Genomic DNA, 25086 nt, shown 5'->3' with positions numbered 1-25086 from the left:
ACTGCCCAATATCAGCCTGTATCTCTCCTCCCTCACTTCTCAAAAATCATTTAACGTCTTGCCTTTAATAAGATCTCCTCCTAGACACCTTAATGACCTCTGAGATCTCATCCAATTTTGAATATGCAGGCAACAGTCTACTGATTTTCCCCTCTCCCGTATCTCTAACTTTTAATCCTAAAATCAACACTGTACGCTACCCTCTTTATTAAAATCTTCTGAACTGCTTAGTTGGTGAATCACTCATCTTCTTTGTACCCTCACTGACCTTTGAATCTAGGACAAGGTCTTTGACTGGGTTGACTCGTACCCTTCAGATCGGTCCTTTTCCATCTCCTTGAACTCTGCCAACTGATCTGCTCCATTGGGTTCTCCTACCACTTCTTTGCAGACAATACACAAATCTTCTTCTTGTCCTCCATCTTTACAAATGGACGTGGTACACAACTTTGCCACAAGGATCCTCTACAACCTGCCGCGCCCTTCTCCCATCTCCAAACACTGTCTTCATGCCAGCTAGCACTACATGAGAAAGCTGTTCCAGAGGATGGAACAAAAGGGGAAGGAGACTTGTGAGGGCACTTCCACTTCATGGTGCAAACTCTAACTCCTGGTATCTCAGCAGACCAAAATCTAAAATCTTGCAAATACCAAGTCACAGATTGACTAATACAATATTTGATGTTTTATGAAGTGCCAACTCACAGGGGAACCTGCTGTAAAGCACTTAAAAACAAATGTTATAATTACAAATGATTATTAGCCACTTTGTGGTATTCATTTCCTGTTGGAGGCATGAGTCGGCCTGGATGCGAATCAAAACACCGTCGATGACGCAGATCCTTCCCATTGGAAGTGTGGGCACCACGGATTGTGATAGGCTCCAGCTATGTTAGATCTGCAGACACTGTCCGCTTGGCCATGCCACGTGGCACCAAACAACATCCGCTATTTTTTCCTTCAGCTTCGGGGTCATTTCTTCTTCAGGATCTAGGCCCTGTACCTTACTTTAAAGAAAGGAGGAAACAGAATATCTCCAATGTGATGGCTGCAGAAAGATGTGTGGAGAATGCAACCAGTGGGATTCCCCAGCACTGGTCCTTTCTGTACAATGGTGTCAATGTTGAGTACATGGCCCCCTCCACAGCAAACGTGATATCGTGATATCGATGGTCTCTCACATTACTGTCACTTGATACCCTATCTTCATCAACTCAATGTCTGAAAAATAAATCACATCAAGAGTCTTGGGTTACAACTGTTACCTTTATTTTATGTATTTATTTATTTATTTACCATTTGTTAGGCGCCTATAAAACAAAATGGTGTTTTCAGGCGCCAGTCGCGGTCAGGAACTCCGATATGCAATGCCTCGGCAACACCTTCTCAATCACTGTACGCAAGAACGATGGCATATGTTCAGCCTTGACGGAAAACGTTGTGTCAGGGCGTTCCATAGAGGGAGCACTGGAAGAAGGCCCTCTTCTGAGTCGTTGAATGGACACTGCTCAAACAATCCTGCGTGGGGGCTCGGTGCCTGGGATCTACGGCTAATGAGGTGCCTTTACAATCTAATCTAGCAAGGCTCACCCGTATGGTGGGGAGGGCCTCGCCACACCCCAAAGTAAGACATGCAGAATCTTTACGTGATTCTCAGAGAGGGCTTAGATGTGAATGTGCCAACCGTTCAAGTCTCCAGTCTGGCATTCTGCTGCATGCGTGGCACGCATTAAAAGTTGGAGGTAGGACAGACACACCTTCTGGACTCAATTCAGATTCTGTCAAAGGTGGGACGTTGGAAGTGTCCCCAATAAAACAATGCTGCAGGTAAACCAGCCAGCAGGCAAGTCTGGTATGGAGGATAATGTAATCTGCATGCATGTACTATGCAGAAAAAAGTCATGCCTTACATATGATGCTCAGCATCCACCTTAGTGGCTATAGTCCGGCCTGTCTGCGCTTGGTCGTGCAGAGTAGTGCTGTGGGCACAACACAGGGACAGTAAGATTGCGACTCGTAGCATGATACTTGCCTTGGCACCACTGCACACAGTGTCCCTTGGCAGGAAACAGTACGAACTGCTGTGGGGACCCCAATCCTGCATGTAGGCCTGCTTAATTAATGCATGCTCCTTGGTCGCGCACAGATTAGAGGTGTTTTCTCTGTTGGAAGTTCACTGCCCTGACCTCGTGTTTGTTACAGAAACTTGGCTCTCGGATTCCACGCGTCCGGATGCCATACAAGGTCTACCAGCTGACTATGCTCTACTTCAGGTAGACCGCGGTGCCACACATCCAGGTGGATGGGGGGGTTGCTCTGATTTATAATTCACCATACGAATGCTTACTGATGCCCATTTTAGTAGAGGCAGAAATGGAACATCTAGTAGTGAGAGTTGTGGTGAATGCACCCGTGGGTATGTCACCTTGTATTAGGATACCGTCCACCTTCGACAAACCCTGCTGCGTTTACTAGAGCGCTTCTGGATGATGAATCAAACTTGGCATTGCAGTATAAAAACTTAATTGTTGTAGGAGATTTTAATCTATGGACAGAGGAGGGACCAGTTCACACACATGGGGTCTTCCTTAGAGCCAACTGGTGCAACAATTTATGGCCCACACCCATATTGAAGGCTATACTTTGGACCTTATATTTGCTCCCTTCTCACTTGTGGAGGTTTATCCTTGCCATCCTCTTACGTGGTCAGACCACTATGTTGTGCCTTTTACGATTAAGACAACAGGACCTTTGAAAAACTCCAGTGACCATAGAACTCAACTTGGAGACGTAACTGGGCGAGAGATGATCCTGCCCTGGTCTTCTCTAAAGTTGTACAGCAGAGGACCGAGGATGCAAATGAGGTGGGCCCTATATTGCCAAATATAGCTAGGATGGCCAGCACTATGGAGACAGTGGCAGACGAACTGGCCCCATTGCAATTGATGGCTACGGCACTCCCACGCTGTGCTCCTTGGTATACACAGGCGCTTTGTGTGCTACGACTGGAGACTCGACAGGCAGAGCGTAAATTGAGAAAACACTATGAGGGTCTAGGCAGCAACTTGCAGCCTATCATAAGGCCTTGAAAGAGGCCAAAACTCTTTACTTTGCTGACTCGATTCAAACAGCAGTAACTGCTCCGATAATAAACAAGCTGACAAAGCTGAGTAGGAACACAGAGCTAGCCAGCTCACAATGATTATGTGACGGTCTCTCAGGTTTCTTCATTAGTAAAATTGAAGAGATCATGAGTGGTATCACAGAGAAGGGGAATAGTAAAGATAGTTAGTAATTATGTGATCTTAGAAAGTGAGACCCCGACACTGCTCAGAGAAGGATAAACAGAAGTGCGTTTTGCTGATTTCGCTTTAACAAATAAAGAGGAAATGATTAAGACAGTAGCAGTGCTCAAATCTGCATCGCCTACTGATGCCATTCCATTGCATCTGCTTAAATTGGCACAATGGATTTTTATGATACACTGGTTACAGCGTTTAATTTATCTTTGATCTGGGGCCAAGATCCCCCTAAATTAAAAGAAGCCCTGGTCATATCGCTATTGCAAAAGCCTACTTTAGACACCTCGGTTTTGGAAAAATATCAGCCCTTTCACTTTTACCCTTCCTTATGAAGGTTTTAGACATAGTGGTGACCCCTCAACTGAGAACGTTTCTTGAAGGTCAAAACATCTTAGATAGTTGCTAAATGAGTTTTCGCCCCTTGATGGGAAGCGAATTGGTCTTAGCATCGGTGCTTGACGATCTTACCATGATCAGAGACGAGGGTGGTAGGGCAGGCCTCATTTTGTTGGACTTGTCGGACGTTTTCGATATGATTGATCATGAGATCCTGATAGCTAGACTAAAGGAGGTAGGGTTTTCCGGGGCAGTGTTGGATTGGTTCTGTGCCTTTCTGGCTTCATGTTCTCAAATAGTCTCCCTTTACTCGTATTGCTCATCTCCGGTTGCGGTTACTTGAGGCGTTCCACAGGGCTCAGCATTATTCCCCTTACTTTTTAATTTGTATATTCACCCCCTGATTGTTCTCATCCACTCGTTCGGTTTTAGGGTCTTCTCTTATGAACATGAGACACAAATTCTGTTCAGATTGAACCTGAAGCGGGCAGACGTGAGCGGTAGATAAAACAAAATTGTTAGGAATTGGTCTGGGTTTGGATGGAGTCAAACTGACTCAAGCTGAACGGCGGGAAGATGGAGATCCTGATCTCAGGCCCGCCAGTAGTGGCCAGGGGATGGACCGACAACTTCTGGCCGTTATTGCTGGGCCCCCTGCCAAAACCAGCCAAAACAGTTCGTAATTTGAGTATTAAGATACCAGAATCTCTGTCTATGGAGGTTCAGGTTAACACAGTATGCCGATCAGCGTTTGTTAAACTCAAACAGTTGGTAAGTTCTTCCCTTTGTTCTGGATAAATTCCACACACAGATAGTGGCAGCAAATGTAAATTGAAGTATCGACTATTGTAATGCCATATATTTGGCACAACCATCCTTTCTTATTCAGCGCTTGCGAGTGCTACAAAATGCACCAGTGCGCCTGGTCACACATATCCGGCTGGAGCAGGAGTAACGAGGGCTCGAAAATCTCTTCATTGGTTGCTGATCGAAGCCAGGGTTAAATTTAAAGCTTTGTGCATTATGCGCCGGGCGCTGAATGGCAAGGGATGTGTGGCCAGTCAGAAGAAACTGCACAGATATACTCCAGTCCGTCCTCTGAGATCCTCGAACGCAGCTTTTCTGCATATACCTGAATATAGGAAAGAGCAGTTGGGAGGCCAAGCTTTTTCAGTTGCGGGGCCTAAACTTTGGAACTCTTTGCCCCTCCATCTAAGTTTCTTTTCTGGTAAACTTGCGTCCCTGTTTTGATTCCCATCCACTTTTTCGGCTTTGTTTGCTTAAGCGCCATGATGCCTTTGGTGAAAGTGCGCTATATAAGTGGTTGATTGATTGATAGTAGGCCCAACAGTTCAAGGTTTGCACATATCACTGTCAAGACCATGCCACTTTCACACAAAATGTGGAGGCTGCCAATTTTGCATTCTGCAGCAGGGATCGCAGGCAGAGCTGCACACGCCGGGGTATATGCCAATGGGATGTGGATGCTGCCAGTTGTGCATTCTGCAGCAGGGATCGCCAGCAGAGCTGCATAGGCCTAGCATATGCTAATGGGATGTGGATGCTGCCAGTTGTGCATTCTGCAGCAGGGATTGCTAGCAGAGCTGCACATGCCAGGGTATATGCCAATGGGATGTGGAGGCTGCCAGTTTTGCATTCTGCATCAGGGATCGCTAGCAAAGCTGCACAGGCCGGGGTATATGTCAACGGGATGTGGAGGCTGCCAGTTTTGCATTCTGCAGCAGGGATCGCCAGCAGAGCTGCACAGGCCGAGGTATATGCCAATGGGATGTGGATGCTGCCAGTTTTGCATTCTGCAGCAGGGATCGCTAGCAGAGCGGCATAGGCCTAGCATATGCCAATGGGATGTGGATGCTGCCAGTTGTGCATTCTGCAGCAGGGATCGCTAGCAGAGCGGCATAGGCCTAGCATATGCCAATGGGATGTGGATGCTGCCAGTTGTGCATTCTGCAGCAGGGATCGCTAGCAGAGCTGCATAGGCCTAGCATATGCCAATGGGATGAGGGTGCTGCCAGTTGTGCATTCTGCAGCAGGGATCGCTAGCAGAGCTGCACAGGCCAGGGTATATCCCATGGGATGTGGATGCTGCCAGTTGTGCATTCTGCATCAGGGATCGCTAGCAAAGCTGCACAGGCCAGGGTATATGTCAACGGGATGTGGAGGCTGCCAGTTTTGCATTCTGCAGCAGGGATCGCCAGCAGAGCTGCACAGGCCGAGGTATATGCCAATGGGATGTGGATGCTGCCAGTTTTGCATTCTGCAGCAGGGATCGCTAGCAGAGCGGCATAGGCCTAGCATATGCCAATGGGATGTGGATGCTGCCAGTTGTGCATTCTGCAGCAGGGATCGCTAGCAGAGCGGCATAGGCCTAGCATATGCCAATGGGATGTGGATGCTGCCAGTTGTGCATTCTGCAGCAGGGATCGCTAGCAGAGCTGCATAGGCCTAGCATATGCCAATGGGATGAGGGTGCTGCCAGTTGTGCATTCTGCAGCAGGGATCGCTAGCAGAGCTGCACAGGCCAGGGTATATCCCATGGGATGTGGATGCTGCCAGTTGTGCATTCTGCAGCAGGGATCGCTAGCAGAGCTGCACATGCCAGGGTATATGCCAATGGGATGTGGGGGCTGCCAGTTTTGCATTCTGCAGCAAGGATCGCTAGCAGAGCGGCATAGGCCTAGCATATGCCAATGGGATGAGGATGCTGCCACTTTTGCATTCTGCAGCAGGGATCGCTAGCAGAGCTGCACATGCCAGGGTATATGCCAATGGGATGTGGAGGCTGCCAGTTTTGCATTCTGCAGCAGGGATCGCTAGCAGAACTGCACATGCCAGGGTATATGCCAATGGGATGTGGGGGCTGCCAGTTTTGCATTCTGCAGCAGGGATCGCTAGCAGAGCGGCATAGGCCTAGCATATGCCAATGGGATGTGGATGCTGCCACTTTTGCATTCTGCAGCAGGGATCGCTAGCAGAACTGCACAGGCCAGGGTATATCCCATGGGATGTGGATGCTGCCAGTTTTGCATTCTGCAGCAGGGATCGCTAGCAGAGCTGCACATGCCAGGGTATATGCCAATGGGATGTGGGGGCTGCCAGTTTTGCATTCTGCAGCAGGGATCGCTAGCAGAGCGGCATAGGCCTAGCATATGCCAATGGGATGAGGATGCTGCCACTTTTGCATTCTGCAGCAGGGATCGCTAGCAGAACTGCACAGGCCAGGGTATATCCCATAGGATGTGGATGCTGCCAGTTTTGCATTCTGCAGCAGGGATCGCTAGCAGAGCTGCACATGCCAGGGTATATGCCAATGGGATGTGGGGGCTGCCAGTTTTGCATTCTGCAGCAGGGATCGCTAGCAGAACTGCACAGGCCTAGCATATGCCAATGGGATGTGGAGGCTGCCAGTTTTGTATTCTGCAGCAGGGATCGCCAGCAGAGCTGCACAGGCCTAGCATATGCCAATGGGATGTGGATCCTGCCATTTATGCATTCTGCAGCAGGGATCGCTAGCAGAGCTGCATAGGCCTAGCATATTCCAATGGGATGTGGATGCTGCCAGTGGCCGGAGGGGGGGGGAGAGGGGAGGGAGGTGGTTGCCACATTCGATTGCAGGGGCGTGCCCACACACCCGTAAAGCCAGATCACCACCAAAAGTGATGTGGACACTGCCATGCTGAAATCCGGTGCATAGGTACGTCGTACAAGCGTAGAATCGATCACACAAACTGTGGCAGCTGCATCACGGCGGCCGAGTCCTGCCAGAAACTAGAACTTGAGTTGCTGGCTGACAGGGGGGCAAACGGCACCAAAGGCTAATCGGCCTGGCCATTTAGAGGTCATCCATGCAGAAGAAGCGTGACCTCGACCTATAACTGCTCTACAATAGGGATGACCTTGCCAAGAGCCAGACAATCAGAAAGGTCCCCCCCGCCCCCCGTCACTGCTCTTCTGAAAACAATAAAGAAAGGGGGTGCGGAATGCCACTTCCGTTGCCAGCACAATCCCACCACAGGATCACAATAAAAGGGGCCGTAATAAATGCTCGCCGACCTCGCCCCTCTCGGTGCCTGGGAGAGGAGGGCCCGCGCATTGCACCTCGTCGAAGTGGGAAAACAAAGTGGGAGCAACATGGAAAATCGGGGGGGCAGGGCCTTGAGGGGCATCGACATTGTCCCGAGGCATCCACACTAATACACGGCCCCACCTTCCCCTGCTGCACACTGCATGCTTTCGGGCGCACGAGAGTTGCTATGAACGAGGTAGCCAGGGATCAATCAGGGGGCCATTGTATTGGGGAAACGCAGGCCATTGTAAGGCCAAGTTAACTGGGAAGGCCAGCTGCCAAGGAGAGGGGCAGGTCTGGCACTTAAAGGGGCCCCTTATTCTCCCCACCCGATCTCCAGCAGACCTTGCTCCCCTATTGTTCCCAGACAGCGGTCACTGTTCATCTCGGATTCTCTCACCTCTAGGTCAGCAGGAGGAAAACAGGCCATTCCCAAGTGAGACTGCCTGCCTGCTGGGTGTGGGTGGTGTGCCACTGGGAGTCCGCTGCCCACAGTATAGCAGGGGGAAGTAGACACCACCGTGCCGCATACGGCATGATGCTGACTGCCTTCTGCCCCCAGACACCGCTGGTGCATGGGAAAGGCAATGGCGAGCGAAATAAATAGTCTCACTGGTGCTTGGATTTTCATGCTGGTCCAGGTACAACCTTGACATTAAATCCAAGATGAAAGGTGCTATCCAGAACCACTCCTCCCTGTGGGGTAGAGTGGCAAAGCGGGAAGTGTCACGAAACCAGCTGAAAGGTTTTCGCTTGGCAAAGCCTAAGACAACTGGGCGCTGGCTGCACTAAATAGACCATGTTCACCAAGGTTGGTGCCCTCAGAATTCTTCCTCCTGATCTAGTAAAGTAAAATAAATACTTGAAGCATGCATGTCATTTCTGCAAATAGGGAATCTCTCCTGGATCCTTTGCCGCACTGATCAACATGGGTAGTGACATTCAAAGTGTTCTCCAATTTACACCGCGAGTGGCATACAACACAGAGAAGATTAGCTTGAGTGGTTATCATGCAAGTCTAGGGCTGGTTTGGAAATTACTACAAGGGACAATGATGCTGACTAGAGGATGATGGACAGGTGCAGCCTTCTGGACGTGTATTAGTTTAGGCCATGATGACGCTCTGACGAATGACCTTCCGAGGCACCAGGGGTTCAGGGAAGAATATCGGTTTCTAAACCATCAAACAGCTCTGCACCTCTAGCACACCAGAAGGGATCCAAACAGATTGGAAACACAAGCAAATTATAAACCTCCTTGTCCAATTTTGGTAACGTGGACGGAACTGCAGGCTTATATCCGAAAGGTTGTGGATCGTTGTTTAGTTGAAACACAACGAAAATACAATTATTAACCAATGATAAAAGGGACTGTCCAGTCAAGGTTGAGTAAAAATATCTACTTTATTTATACACAACAACAGTTCTAAACACACTACAAAATACAATCCACCCTGTAAAGGAATGCAGAGGACAAACAGTTTCAAAGAAAGAAAAGGGATGCACTCTGGATATGGACAGGAGGGTAGTCGGTAAAGTAATTAATTGCAATAGTTCAAGGATACTTTCAACACAAAGGGAACAATGGGTCATAAAATGTCACTAGGGTCCTTCGGAGAAGGGCCAGGGGGACAGAACCACAATGTACCTTGTGCTTGTATAAGTTCTTGGTGCTCGAAAGTGTCGGTTTCATGGCGCTTTTCAGCTTCTGCAACAGAGTTCAAGACGAGCGACAGCTGTAGGTATCAGGCGGCAGGCAGTTCGGCGAGCGAGGCTGGATGGACAGCTGCATGCTGGCCTACACGGCGGCTCGGGGTCAGGAATCGTTCTCTGTGCTGGTCGCCGGTCCTGAAGCACTGGCCGAGGCATCTTTGATGACGTTAGCGATTGTGGCGTGAGAACAGTCAGTTGCAGCTTGAGGATCATAATATCACATTATTATATAGCGCCATATGACGAAGTCCTCTAGCTGCCAAGATCTATGATAATAGATGCTATCACTACTTAATTTAACAGTATTCAACTTATCCAATTTGGGTGTTAGGTGAAGGTGTTCGGCAAACCTGCAGAGAAGCACACCCGTGGGTTGCAGACAGATATCAGCAGTGATGGGCATTTCTATACGCTGTCTCACCATGACCAGTCCATGGGTTACGTATTGTGATGAATCTGGTGGAGTCATCACTGATCTCCCAGCGGTAACCTCCTCCCAAGTGGCCAGGGGACGGCATACCTGTGTATGTGCTTCTGAAATTATAGATGTGATCAAATAGGTCTGATGGTGTGTATATCGGGAGATCGTGGAAGCCAAACATATCCTACTTTTTACATAACTAGAAAAATAATGTAATTGAACATCACCAAGCACAGTCATGTTACTAGTGCTGAACCACTCCAGACAAAGTGGAAAGAGTTATTAACTGCTACCCATTTTCCCACCGTTAAGTAGCCAATTGAAAAAGAAAAATGTACGTGTTTACACATTAATATAAAAGAAACATCATTGAAGGGAATCTAGCAAACATACATGTTAAACATGCATTTTTTCTTTTTGCAAGCAATTTACATACAGGAACATCAAGTTGCTGTTCTTTAAATTGAGATCACTAGGGTGCTGTTTAAAATGCTCACATGTGTGAGGAACCAGTAATGATTCCCCCAGAAAACCTGGCCTGGGAGCCTTCTCATGTGGCCAGGGAAAGGCAGACGCACTCGGATCCTGACCTTGGTGGTGGTGTTCTGCGGGAGGATCACCTGGGAGGAGAAAAGGCCCCGGGGGTTGGGAGGAATCCGTGGGAGACGCAGTATTTGTCTTCCTTTAGGGAGGATGGCTCCACATTACCAGAATACGTAATGGCTTCTTGTGATAACCATCTTGCTGGTCCACAAGATGTAAATAAGGGTGAAAAAAATCAAACTCCTAGTCCTCGGAAGAAATCAGAATATCTCTATAATGCAGGAAATCTGTAAAGCTAAAAAAAACAACACCCAAAGATGGAGTGAAAGGAAATATGTGACATATGTGAATAACAATGGCTTAACAGAATTGCTTTTCCCTTTTTTATTCATGGCTGATAACTAACCCTTATGATATTTCTTTGAAGAATAGTATGAGGAACACATTGGGGTTTTAAAGTAAACCAACAGAAACTGAAAAACCCAAGTTTTCCCATTAGGGACTTCAAGTCCCATAATCCTCTGAGTACTGGGAGGGGGAAGAGGGCTGAGGTGGTGCAGTGTTGCAGGAGTGGTCAGATCATTAAGTCAAATGACCCACACTGAGGAAGACTTAGAGTCTTCAAAGAACCTTCAGGTGCAGGCCAAAGGGAGCAGGAAGTTGTTGGAAAGAAGCAGAGGAAGCAAGAAGAAGCAGCAGCCAGGTCTGTTTTGGCAGCCCAGGCAGAAGCTGGAGGACAGAGAAATCGCTGGACAAGAGGGTCTGTGCCTATAGAAATCTGAAGTGCAGAGGCTGTCCGACAGGAAGCATGCAGGAGGCTGTTATAGGTGACTGGCGTGCATATGGGAGCCTCAAGGCAGTCTCTGGTGGCTGGTGTGCACCAGAGGGCCTCCGTAGCGGGAGAAGCTCCACTGTAAAGTTGCGTGGACGAAGGCAGACTCCAGGAAGCAGTTTGCCAGGTTATGAGAAGCCACAGCAGCTGAAACCCTATAGGCAGCGAAGGAATTGGAGTTGCCCATCTTAACCAGCGAGTCTACAGGCAGACAGTGGACCCAGAGCGCTCCAACCGCGCTCGCATAGCAGAAGCATACGTTTGACAAGTGAACAGCATTCGCATGTGAGTAAAAGTCAATTGTGCATTGGTTGTGAATACCGAACAATTGTAAAACAGCAGCAGCACTCACGTATGAGTAAAAGCAGCTCCCAAGTTGATGTTAAATATCGAACTAGGGAAAAGCAGCAGTAGTACTCCCGTGCGAGTTAAAATATCTTCCAAGGTGATTGTGAATACCAAAATATTGCCATGCAGCAGCATACGAATAAGAGTAATTCCCCAGTTGATTTTGAATATTGAACTAGGGAAAAGCAGAAGTAAATTGTATCAAAGCCAAATGACTAACTGTCAAGGTGTGAGTCTGTGGAAACCCCAGCAACCCAAGGGGTTATACTTTGTTGAGAGTTGATACCAACAAGCATTGCCCAAGCCAAGAGAGACTAGGACCAAGAACAATACAATATCCTCAACAGCTAAACGGGGCTAAGGAAGGGTTCAGAAACTCAGATATGTGTTGCCCATACTTTGTATAGCAAAAGGTATATGCTAGTCTAAACACATCTTGTCAAAATCCAGGGAGAAGCAAGAGGAGACCATATCCCTGTCAGTATTTGGTTACTTGAGTAGTGGGCTAACAAGAGTGGTAAAACAAGGCTACCCTTCTAGAAAAGATATCCAGTGGGAGAGGAGCATTATTACGGAAAATGATTGAAGAGCACCATCTTGATTTCCATGAAAAGTTGTTAGAAGTGTTGAAACGTGTGGAAGTGTTCTCTAATTTCTAAACAGATCATAGCCTCAATATTAATAAGACAGTTGTGGTAGCCTGGTATCCTAATAAATGATCCAAGGTATCCCCAAAGTTTAATGGAGAAATAATCAGGTCAGTGACTTCAATTATCTAGGCCAAAGAATAATGGAAAATGGGTCATGAACAGACCAAGTTGCCCATAGTAAGTGTAAGCTTACACAAGGGGTGGAGCCATATTAAAGTCTGCACAGAGTTATGTCGGAAAGGCCATAAGTCTAACCATAGAGGCATATGCAGCACACATTTGCAATGCCATCTTGTGCACGGCCGACTTATGGGGACATACCCCAAAACCTGTGTATTGCGAGTTCAGTCTTCACTTGGTAATTTATGAAGCTTACATTAGACCAACTTTATTTTGGCTTTTCCTCAATATGGTGTCGGACTTAAAATTCCCAAAAGACATTTATTAAGAGTATTTTAATAGTGTTAGATTTGCCCAAGTTTTGGGATAAATATCCAATTATCCATATTAACCCTCACTCTGTTTTAAACCTTGGGGTCATCTTCAACTCTGCACTCTCCTTCGCTCCTCACATCAATGACCTTGCCAAGAAGGCTCACTTCCAGCTTCACCTCGTTCAAGGCATTCTGCCTTTTCTCACCTTTCCCCAGAAGCTCAATGTCTCCAGAGCGTTGGACCCATCTAGGCTGCACTAATGCAACAGACTCTTCCTCAATCTCCCCCTTTCCTCTCTACGACCCCATCAGCTAATCCAGAATAGTGCTGCAAGTCGTATCCTTGCTCTCAAGCCCAGTGACATATCCCCCCAGGCCTAATATCTGTCCACTGGCTCCTGTAGGACACGAGGATCAAATTAAAGACACTCTGCATCCTCCAAAAGGCTTTCTGGGGCCCGAGACCATGCTATCTCCAACTTTCCCTCCCTAAATACTACCCTGCTAGAGTTCTCTATTTCTCCAACTCTCTGCTTGTCAAATGCTTCTCCAAGTAGAGAATGGGGGGCAGGTCTCTCTCTTAGCATGGTGCCTCCTTTTTGGATCAGCCTTCCTGCCCCTCTCAGACTTCAGCTGATCCTCCTTAAGTTCCGGAAATCTCTAAACACTCTGCCTTGCTCTATCTCTTTCCCTCCCCTGCTAATCCACCCACTGTTGCTGAGACTGGTGGCCTGGTCCTACATGAATCTCACAGGTTACCAGGCCCTCCACCGAGTCAACAACAGCATCCTCTCCCCCTCCACACTGCCCTTGCAGGCCCCCTTCTGGCAGCTATGCATCCTCTCCTTGGGACTCCTCCGACTTAGCCAGTGGCCTCCTCCCCTTGGTCCCCTTTACACTTCCCTCCCGGGACCCCACCAGTACTTGTCCATACCTTGCTGCCTCCCTTTCCCCTCCCTTCCCCATCTCTTATACTTCACCTCACTGCACTTGTACGTCCGAATGCCACATGGCCTAGTAGGACCACAATTACTGTTTTGCCACTGTTATTTACTCCCCTTGTTCACTTCTCCACTTTGCCTTGCGGTCCCCGGAAACACTGCTGTGTTGTATAGGTGCCTAACAAATGCTCAATAAATAAATTAAATAAATGAAAGAGGTTTAATGATTGGGCAAAATACCATGTTTAAATGAGAAGACTAATGGTAGGTACTTTAATAACTATTTGTCAATGAAAATGGCATGGGGTTGTGAAAATGACTTATTATGGTTACTGAAACCGAGGCAAATATTATGCTTATGAAATTCACGCTCAGTATCTTACCATTCTTCTAATATGAGAACATTAATTTCTCAGATTAATTTCTCAGATAAATGTCCTTTTTTACATTTTTGAACTGACGTGACAGAATGCGAGAGGCATTTTATCTTTTCTTGCCGTCCTAATACAGTGTTTTTATCACCAGTTTTGCCAATATTTTCAATGTATTCCTATGACTGGATATTTATTTTAAATAATGGTATATACCACTGTCTGTATTATTGTGTTCTTGTACTACGTCGAAAGAAATGTAGGATTTATAACTAAGGAAATATGATGACGAAATAGTACTAGTATTGAAAATAATCGACTACAATGAACACAATCCCTCCTCAAGCACAGAATAAAGAGTAAATGTTACTTACACATAACAGTAGCTCCTGCATAGGATGCATTTACCATCTTTAGAATCCTCCCTTGGGGCAGGAGGGTGGGAATGAGAGGGGTGATAAAATGTCATGAATGAGCTTAAGACACCATGCTGGAGAACAAGCTATTCCTAGCTCTCAGTGCCAGTATTACTACCATCCAGACCATATCACTCTGCGGCTCAAGACTTTAAAAAGATGGGCATTCCAAGTAACAATTGCTGACCCATAACATGAAGAAAGGAATTCTATCGAGTCATTTTTTTAATAAAAGCAAATAGGTTCTGACTGTTTTTAATATCTCATCACAGGCCAGGAATGTCTGAAATGCACAGCCCATGAGTAAGCTGTGCTAATTAGCATCCAATTCTAAATTGGAATTAATAGACCTGTTCATGTGTAACCCTTGCAACTAAGGCATTTCTCAACATATGGTACATATCTCGCGCCTTGAAACACTTGTGAATAGGCGCGTTATAAATGCCATATCATATCCTAACTCCTAGAGCATGCAGGTTAAGATATAATAAATAACAAGCGGCTTGGCTAATTTATGGCAGGTTTTGGCTTCCATAGATGACACCGGGCACCTCTGCACACAGCCCACTGCCATCGTCCAGCTTTGGGGAAATGGCCATTTTAACAACATGAAGGATCACAAGCACGACTAACGAGGGGAAGGTGGGGGAGCAGGAAAGTATTACGATTTCTTTTCTCAAAGAAATGCTTAGCAGAGGTTCAACCAAAAAAAGGGGAGGCTATTCCAGAGAAAAGATCCAATGCCCAAAATCTAGCAGCCCCCAGTAGCAATTTTCAAAACCTTAATAGGGCAGATGAGGAATGATTTGGAATAGAGAAATTATAGGCAACACGTGCATTTTTCAGGGATGCTGAAGGCCACATGAAAACAATGGTTTAACAATAGGTCAACTTTCCACAGCTCTATACAAAAAATTGGAGTGGTGTGACAGTCACATTGCCTGCGCCTGCCGTGGGAATACAAGGGTGCTCCAAGGTCCAGAGATGCCTATGCGTCAAACTACATGGGGTAGGGGGGTGCCCCCGGGATCCTGCAGAGCCCCTCCTTATTCCCAAGACCATCATGTGTCAGTATAGAAGTAAGGGACGGCAACTGTCCCATGCATTACATAGGGACGCATGGTAGGTCGGAGAATCCTTCTGACTCCATTGCCACATCTCGCCGGGAGGCAATCAAGAAAAACGTGCTCACAACCATCAGGGCGAGCACCTAAATATATATATCGCTAAAGTATATTTCCCCAAGTCACTAGTGCTCGTCTGAGCAAATAGAGATTCCACCTCAAGCCCCATAAAACATCTCGAGGTTAAGCGTAGTGACCCGTGCACTGATTGAAAGCACAATGAGGGGGTGATCAGAGCCATGAACAGGTAATGCAAGCAGACCTACAATTCTGCCCCAGTATAAAATGGCGGCACGCGTTTCTAAACCCACTACTGCTGCTCTGAACAGACTAATGACGTTCAATCAAGAAAGAAAGGGAATTACTACAACCACCACAACAAAATGAAAGGGGGGGATCCTGGGCTCCTGAGGATTTCAACAGGGATGAAAGGCAGAACTCAATCACAAGGTGGGTGTGGGGGGAATGGACAAACACCTATAGGTGCCCATTAGACCTTCAAGCCTATCAACTGCCTATAAAATCCCCCAGGCTGAGGCATGCGGGGTGTCAGACCAGGATTTCGACCTAGAGGCAGGCAGAGGTCAGAACGCGCCAGTAAGAGACAAGACCAAGAGAAGAAGCAGTACCTAAAATCCTGCCGAGAAACATTTTCAGCCAATGCCAGAGCCCAGACCCTGGGGGAGAGAAAAAGCAGAAAGTCTGCTTATGGTTATAGCTCAGATAATTGCTGGGCCCAGAACCAGAGGAAAAGGCGATGGAAGCCGACTGACTGACATTTGAACATCGCGTTCTAAAATTACTTATATCATATCATATCTCCAACCCTGGCAGAAGCCAAGTCTAAGCAGGAGGCAGGAGGACCAGCCAACCATTCTAGTGTTTCAAAATAAAGGTGTTGAACTTTACTCCCATCTCTTGTGTTCTATTAATCCTTCATCACAGATGTCCGGAGATGTCAATTCAAACCTGTGCCTTATCAGAGAAGTGAGCGTACCTGCCTTCTTTGCGTGCCTTCTGCCGTACACTGAACAACAGCATTCGGATCTCCTGCTTCACCATGTCCTTGATGGCCGGTGGATCAGCAAGCACTGACCAACTGCTAGAGTGTTGGTGTGGTGAGGCACTCGTAGACCGCAACTCCCTCAACAGCTCCAGCAGAGTCTCCACCTGGAAAATAATGTGTACATCTATGTTTATTATACAGTGCTTCATACTGTGATAGCCTGGGCTCCCAATTTCATTACAAAACAGACCTGATGGACAGCGAGTATGGCATAAGGATATAAAGAAAACATCAACTTGGTCTTAATTAGGACAGGTCGATTTCGACTTATTCTATTTTTGTCTCTCAAAGACCGATCTTTCATTTTGTTACTCACGTCCCAATATTGCCAGCCTCCATTGTCTTTCTAAGTCTATCACAATTCTCAATCCTCCTCAGGTCCATGCATCTTAAGGTTTATCAGCAGCTCTCGTAGTCCACAAGTTAACTCACAGTTAGATTTTTTTGAGGAGAGGCTGCTTCATCACATGCGATTACTTAATTTATTGAGGATTGCTCAATTTTGTTAAGTAGTACAACTAAACCAGGTGGTGGAGTCTGGGAAGATACCAGGTAACGATATTCACCATCTTGACGCACATGGGATATGACATGGATCGGATCTAGACGACATGAAAGAGACCCAGGCAATGTTGCCTGCGGTGCGGGCCGCACACCCTTAAATCCCGTGGTAATTCTTCAAATATTACAACAATTTAGTAATCCAGCTTGGAAGGTATTTGATTCATAAATTATATGAATTATTATGTGTGAGTTAACAAATAAATCATATAATTTATGAATCAAATACCTTCCAAACTGGGTTACTAAATTGTTGTAATATTTGAAGAATCCCCACAGGATTTAAGGGTGTGCGGCCAGCACCGCAGGCAACATTGCCTAGTTCTCTTTCATGTCGTCTACTTCCTCTGTGCTTTAACACGGTAGCACCGGTCAGTGGGCTGTACCCCAGAAGTAATACTATTTTACCTAAAACTCACTTTTGGAATCAAGCTAATTAGCGGTGCCCGCTCAATTCTCAGCTCTTTCTCTGTACCTCACACTTCGTGTAATTCAGAGCAGTGGCACGCAAGAATGTCATATGAAGAAATTGATAAACTAACAGACTCACAAGCTACCACTTTAGGCTTCTCAGCCGATGAAGCAAACACCATTCTTGTTCTAATCAAAGACACTAATTCAGCTACGACAAACACAGATCCCCATAAGAAGATTAAACAATTGGAGTACCTCATTCGTAAAGAAATCAATCAAAAAAACTGCATGCAGTAACACTTGGACGCTATTACAAAGCCCAACGTATCCCTCGAGGGCTAAGAATCGGTCTCAAACCAACATTGTGCAAAGAAAATAAAGAATTTGTAAAAAGTGGGAGCAGATCCTTAACAGATGCTCACTCGATCTAAATCTCCTTACCATCCAAGAATTGTCAACTAATCTGTCTACCTTAGAGAAAGAAATAGAAGACCTAACTCAGGAGATCACTGCACTTACTAATGAGGAAACTTTTTTTTAGATATTCTCACAGATATCAACAAACGATTGGAAAGCTACAAATCAGATCTAGAGGCAAGAAAGATATGTAAATTTCGACACGACACGTTCGACTATTTGAGGGACGAGGTCTACACTTGAGCAGAGAAATGCCAAAATCAACCATCTCAATTTAAAAAACCTCATACCAACCAGAGCAGTTCAGATACTGACTCCAGTAGAGACGAAAAGCCTCAAAACCCACCACAAGCGTCAGGGAGCAGTGACAGAACAGAAGAAGGTGGATCTAGAGAAAGAAGAAATAGTCAACCTTTTTTAGACAGCAACAGAGGAGGAAGAGAACGAGGAGGGGGAAGAGAAACAGTCCCAGGAGTAACGACGAGATACCAAGCATGGATAACCTATTAGTCAACATCTCCATCAGGATTCTTAGCCATCAAGAAAATAGAGTATTACACAAAGGTTTGAAATTCGTACCGACCTACAGTACCAATTTGTTCAACACTAAAGTAGAGTTACACAAACTTACACGAAAGTTAAAACTGAAAGTTTTTTTCGCCGAAATGGAAAATGAACATCCTGAAGACTCAAATTTTGAAGAACTGGTAGAATTTAAACCTAAAAGCACTTTTGTTGCCCCTATCGCTGTTCCTGCAGTAGATATTTTTGAGAAGATGGTGCTTGCAGACCTGAAGAAAATACACTTTGGTACACCCAAATATATAGTAGAGGTGAATTGGCCATCATTAAGGGATTATACACAGATGAGAAGATTACTATAAAACCAGCAGACAAAGGAGGCGCATTAGTAATCCACAACACAGAGGATTACAAAAAAGAATGCAAAAATAGACCATGATCCGATTAACAGTAACAAAACTAACTTGGAATCCATACTTACAAGAGCTGAAGAATTAGGAATGATTACACAAAACCAAACAATATCTACAAAATCCTCGACCTAACACACCACACTTTTATTTGCTCCCAAAGATTCACAAGAACTTGATTATCCCACCAGGCAGACAAATTGTGGCAGCCACAGGAGGAGTACTCCAGCCTCTAGGTACTTATATTGACTATTTTCTGCAAACTATTATACAAATAACAACTACATATGTTAAAGACAGTACTCATTTCTTGAACATCTTTGAACAGATTGAATTAGAAGAACACGATATCCTGTTTACAATAGACTTCCACAGCCTTTACATTAGCATACCTGATGACCTTGGACAATCAGCAGTAGAATGGCTCCTATTACAGGAAGGAAATATAGGAGCTTACAAAGATTTCATTCTTACTCTGCTCACCTTTATTTCCATGAACACTTGCTTCACTTACGATAATGAATATTATCTTCAAAAGTCTGGCACTGCGATGGGAGCGACCATGGCACCCTCATACGCTAATGCATTTATGTATCATTTTAAGACCAAGCATATTCTCGGTAAAAAGGAGTGGAAAAAGCAATTGAAAATATGGTTACGATACATAGACGATATCTTCGGGATATGGAAGGGAACTAGAGAGTCACTGAAAGATTTCTTCTTATACATCAACCAAATTGATGCACAAATACAATTCACTGCAGAGATTGGCAATCCCAACATCCACTATCTTGATGTGGAAGTTTAAGTCAATCAACAACAGATTACCACTTCACTGTATACTAAACCGACAGACAGGAACAACCTTTTGCATTGCATGAGTTTCCACCCACAGAATACATTGCGAAACTTACCATATGGCCAAATGCTACGCCTTAAAAGGATCATCAGTGACCAGGAAGAGCTAAACCAAGAACTACATAAACGTCAGAACAAACTACTTGCCCGAGGATATAACCATGAGGAATTGGATCAAGCATTGTTCAAGGAAGCAGCCAAGACCAGACCTAGCACACTTGAACAAAAAACAAAGAAAGATGCTCCAGCAATAGTGTCTGTGTCTAAATTCTCAACCCAGAGTGCACAAATAAAGAGATGCATTACCAAACATTGGGCCATACTCACCAGCGACAAACGTACTACAGAATTATTTCAAACTAAGCCAGTGTTTGCGTACCAACGCACAAACAATTTACGTGACCTTCTTGTTAACACTAAAGATAACAGAAACACACATCAGAAGCACAAACAACAGGAAACATACCCGTGTTTAAACTTCAATAATTGCAACAATGTTATTAAAGGGACCGCAGTAACACATCCCCACTCCGGGGAAAAGATTCAACTCGGATGCTTTGGAACATGTGATACTGAGAACTGCATTTATTGTATACGCTGCCCATGCAGGCTATATTATGTAGGGGAAACTGGATGGAAACTGAAAATCTGGATGAATGAACATAAGTATTGCATACGTAACAAGAATATGAACTCAGCGGTTGCCAGACATTTTAACCAAAAACACCACACAGCAGCACAATTGAGATTTCGAATACTAGAAACACTGAATAATCACCAATCAGGTATTGATCCAAGAAGATGACAACAAAGAGAAGCATATTGGATAGATCGACTGGACATATTATCACCCAGAGGGATGAACGAAGAATCGATTTAAACTGTTTCTTATAATTCGTTCCTAGTTACACCAGTTTGACCGTGCAGATTACACATCTTGTTAACTCAAGAAGCTTTGGCATCAGAGACCATTAATTGAGTTAAACGTTTTTGGTACTCGTTAACACTATAGCATTCTCAGCATTTGACCCACACGATATACTCATAATTAGATCTTTAACTATGTTCAATAATCAGTAAAATTTGGTAATTCATACATTTTCTATTTGGCATTTATATAGCGCTACGAACCCTCAGGTATCTGAGCGCTGCTTATTATTACCCACGGTGTGTGGTGCAGTACTTTTAGATATCACATGTACATCACGTGATATCACTATACTACTAACTATCACACTCTCGATAATATCCTCCAGCTACTATATTTCGTAGAAGGTTCATGATAAGCAGTATAATATTATATACATTGCTATTATTCTACTCATTTCACACAATGCCTTATAGTCATTTTTTTAAGATTCAGATCGTTTTTTGGCCCGGAATTTTTTGTAATGTCCTTATTTCCAATTAGGTCAGTACTTATTTTGCACCTTGAACCTACAAAGACATCACTATATATTTCTTTTAACCATCACGTTTACACACAGCATGTTTACTAAATATTTACCCCTTGCAAAATGGCCACCAACACACAGACATACTTCCATGTTGAGTGTGGCAGTTACCGTAGCAACCGGAGCTTTGCTATTACAGCAAAGACGCTCGCTCATTTTGTTAGATGATAGCGTACGGCAACGAGCAAGCGCAAGACAGCTTTCACGCTGCCTAAAAGGTAAGAGTTATCAGCAGAGATAGGAGCAATTAAGATTCCGCATTTGGACTCCATTTGAATTTAATAACGCTACTATGTTCATACAGGTCTAGGCGAGTGTCGGCATTATGACGACTCAGCTGTACATTGAACTGCAACGTATTGCATTCACATACATCATTTTAAAAGGGTTGCCCCTTATGCATATTTGCGAATTGCATGATATTGCCATCTTATTGCAGGCACCCACATATGTTTAGCTTTTTTGATAATTAGCGCAACAATAGAACATTCATTTTTCACGCCAAATAAGGGTAAGAGATTCGCTCTGACAACATGGTGATTTTTACATGAGGAGCACGTAATTCATAGTGTATGCATGCAACCACAAGCACTAAGGGTAAGATTCAGCAAAGTGATAACACACTACAAATTAAATGTGATAGTAAAACAGAATATTGTGGTGAAATATATGCTTAATGAAAATTTTATTTTTTTCTCTTTTCTGTGTATGTTTTATCTTTATGTATGTGGATACCCTGTTAGTCATAACGTATCTTCTATAATGTGTCATTTGATTTTTGATCACATTTTCATTATTGTGACTGTTGATATGAAACTTGGCTGCCATATTGATTAGACAAGGCCCTGATGAAGGACTACACAGTCCGAAATGCTTTGGCCACTCAATGATGTTTGCTCATAAAAAAGCAACAATATACCAATGTGTGAAGATTAACGAATAAATCATATAATTTATGAATCAAATACCTTCCAAACTGGATTACTAAATTGTGGTAATATTTGAAGAATCCCCAAGGGATTTAAGGGTGTGCGGCCCGCACCGCAGGCAACATTGCCTAGGTCTCTTTCATGTCGTCTACTTCCTCTGTGCTTTAACACAGTAGCACAGGTCAGTGGGCTGCACCCCAGAAGTAATACTATTTTACCTAAAACTCACTTTTGAAATAAAGCTAATTAGCGGTGCCCGCTCAATTCTCAGCTCTTTCTATGGATCGGATCTACACATCATTATCATTGTTATTGCGAAGGCCGAAAATGCAGACAACTTTTTTTTTAACCCTTAACATCACATATATATGTGGGGGGGGACCCCCGCAACCCTCATTAATATTATACTCTAACCCCCCCCACATATATATGTGGTTTAAGTGGGGGGGGTTAAAAAAAAAAAGGTGGCATTTTCGGCCGTCGCAATTCCCAGGTCGACATTTTTGTACGATTCCCATGGATCTAGTTCACTCCTGAAGGTAAACATTTTTTAAAACTTCAAAAGGTCAGCAAATTTAAATATAAGATAGCAACAATTGTCAAGTTTCGTTTCTTCAAACTTCTCTTTATTCCATTTTTTGCAAAAAACAAAACAAACATTCCATATCCAGTCATACTGTGTCATAAACATTAACAATCTCGCTGGCAGAGCTGGGGCGTGGCTAACAAGATCCAACTTTGATCCTTATGAATACGCATTGGAAACTATCAATCTGCTCTAATAATGGAAACGCGTGCGTGGGAACACATGCCCTGCCACAACTACAAAAACTAAAGCTCTTTGTGCAAGCAACTGAAGGGTAATTGACTTTGAAGCACCCGGCAGCCTGGATACAAAGTATCCAAGATGGCGGTGAACAAAGGAGAAACGGCCGTGGTAGTGAGAACGGCTATACGTACTCGAGTGTGCTGCAAATGTGGAGACTGTCCCAGGGAAATCTCGCTAATCCCTGCCCCCTGAACAGTGAGCGGTGCATGCAAAAGAAGACGTGAGTGTATGAGGGGCACACGGAGACGAGCGGACACAGGGTGTGTGGACAACAGCCGCATGTAAGGCTCGGGGGAAGCAGAGTCTGGAGCCCGGGCAGCACCCCAGCAACACCAGACGATCGAGCATGCGGCTTCCGCCCCTGCGTGAGGAGATACTATAGCAGCGCGGGCTGCATACAAGGAGTGAAGGTGTGGCAGAGGACCCGCTTACAGGACAGTCGCCAGGTGCAGGACCGGTACGGAGGTCCCGTGTGTGCGCATCAGGCACCTTAAAACATATGTTGGCACCCGGGCGAGGAGAACTGTTGGTGTCAGGCTCACGGACCTGAAGTAAACACCAGGAGGCCGATCGAAATATAACAGTGGATCGGCGCAGCCAGCCGAGCATTTTCCTTGCACTGTGGGCGGAGCACACGATATATAGTTACAACGAAGCGCCATCATAACGCCAGTGAATACATAAAGATGCTGGCATTCCCATGGGGTGCCCCCAGCTACACAAGACTGACATTAGTGTGAATCAGCTGGGGCTGATAAGCTCATGAGCCAAGCACTGCTTAGGTGCGGGAGCAGCTAGGAGGCTGTGCAGCCTTGAATTAACACCGTGAATCCACCGAGCACACAGGGTGGAAGGCGACGCAGCCCTGAGCGCCGATAATGGAGGTTGCTTTCCTACTTTTTAAACACAGGATGCACGGTAATGAGGCCAGATTACTGTTTGGGTCCCCTCGCACTGCTGAAGCGCACTGCAAAAAAGGTGTAGTGCGCAGCCTGAACCGGCATACTGTTGAGACACAGGGACACCCGGCATGAAATGTATGAACGAATAGGGGGGATGGTAATGCCTGCTTTATTACAATAAAGGCCCACAAGCGGATCCCTTTCCACTGCTGAAGTGCCCAGCAATTGCAGACCACTGGAAGCATGGGCCCCGGAAGCACGCCACTAAGAACACGGTTTAAAGGAGAGACGTGGGAGGACACAGTCCACTCCAAGATCGACCTTGCGTGCCGCCTATCAGAGTAGCCCACTGAGGTCACCCAAACACTGACCTGAAGTGGGGAAACTACAGTGACACCGGAGAGCTGATATAAGACATAGTGAGATTGCAGGATGTCGGTGAAAGGGCTGAAGTCCAGGGGCAAGCAACCCACTACAGACACCTTTGCAAAGGCGCAACGGGCCCCTTCAACCCCAGCACAAAAGATGGGGGAGGCATCGGGGGAAGACCCCCCTGAAGGAGAAAACCAACAAGTCCTAGCGGCCATAACGGACTTGAGTGCTAAGTGGGGCATGGCAATAGCGGAACTGCGGACAGCCCTATAAAATAAAATAGATGCCGTGGGAATTGAAGTTACCTTGCTGCGGCAGGACGTTAGAGCGCTAGCAGAAAGAACTAGCGGATTGGAAAGTGCAGTAAAGACCATCACTGATGTAAGCACAAACAATGCTAAGGAGGTCCATGTGCTCAAACAGCAGGTTGCCAACCTTGAAAACAGGGTGGAGGAAGCAGAAGGACGGGCGAGACGGAACAACATCCGGGTGGTCGGCCTGCCAGAAGGAGAAGAAGGCCAGGACCCCACAGATTATGTGGGGAACATGATCCTACAAGAAGTGGGAGCGGACAAACTCTCGCAGGGGGTCACGGTAGAGCGGGCATATCGAGCCCTTATGAGAAAACCAAGGCCTGGAGCTCCACCGCGGCCGATAATTGCGAAAATTTTGAATTACAAAGACAGAGAAAAGATTCTGACGTATTTTCATAAGGGCGGAACGATAGAAAGGGCCTCCTCCAGGGTTACGGCATACCCCGACTATACTGTGTTGGTGCAAAGGCAACGATATAGTTATGTTGCGGTTAAGAGAAGACTGCGTCTGGCGGACATCA

General features: G+C 45.6%; 1 protein-coding gene across 2 annotated transcripts in view; it reads right to left on the bottom strand.

The window, feature by feature from the left end:
- Positions 1-25086, bottom strand: part of CCDC24 (coiled-coil domain containing 24) — a 1158678-nt gene that overhangs the window by 858432 nt on the left and 275160 nt on the right. For both annotated transcript variants that reach the window (XM_069642308.1, XM_069642309.1), the window contains exon 4: positions 16515-16687. In XM_069642308.1, the coding sequence (XP_069498409.1) occupies positions 16515-16687 (173 nt within the window). The remainder of the gene's footprint in view (positions 1-16514; positions 16688-25086) is intronic.

This window comes from Ambystoma mexicanum, chromosome 1q (assembly GCF_040938575.1).
Source record: "Ambystoma mexicanum isolate Mex_15411 chromosome 1q, UKY_AmexF1_1, whole genome shotgun sequence".
In the NCBI taxonomy this organism is placed as follows: domain Eukaryota; kingdom Metazoa; phylum Chordata; class Amphibia; order Caudata; family Ambystomatidae; genus Ambystoma; species Ambystoma mexicanum.
The sequence above is the reverse complement of the archived record's forward strand: the minus strand, read 5'-3'. Positions and strand labels throughout refer to the sequence as shown.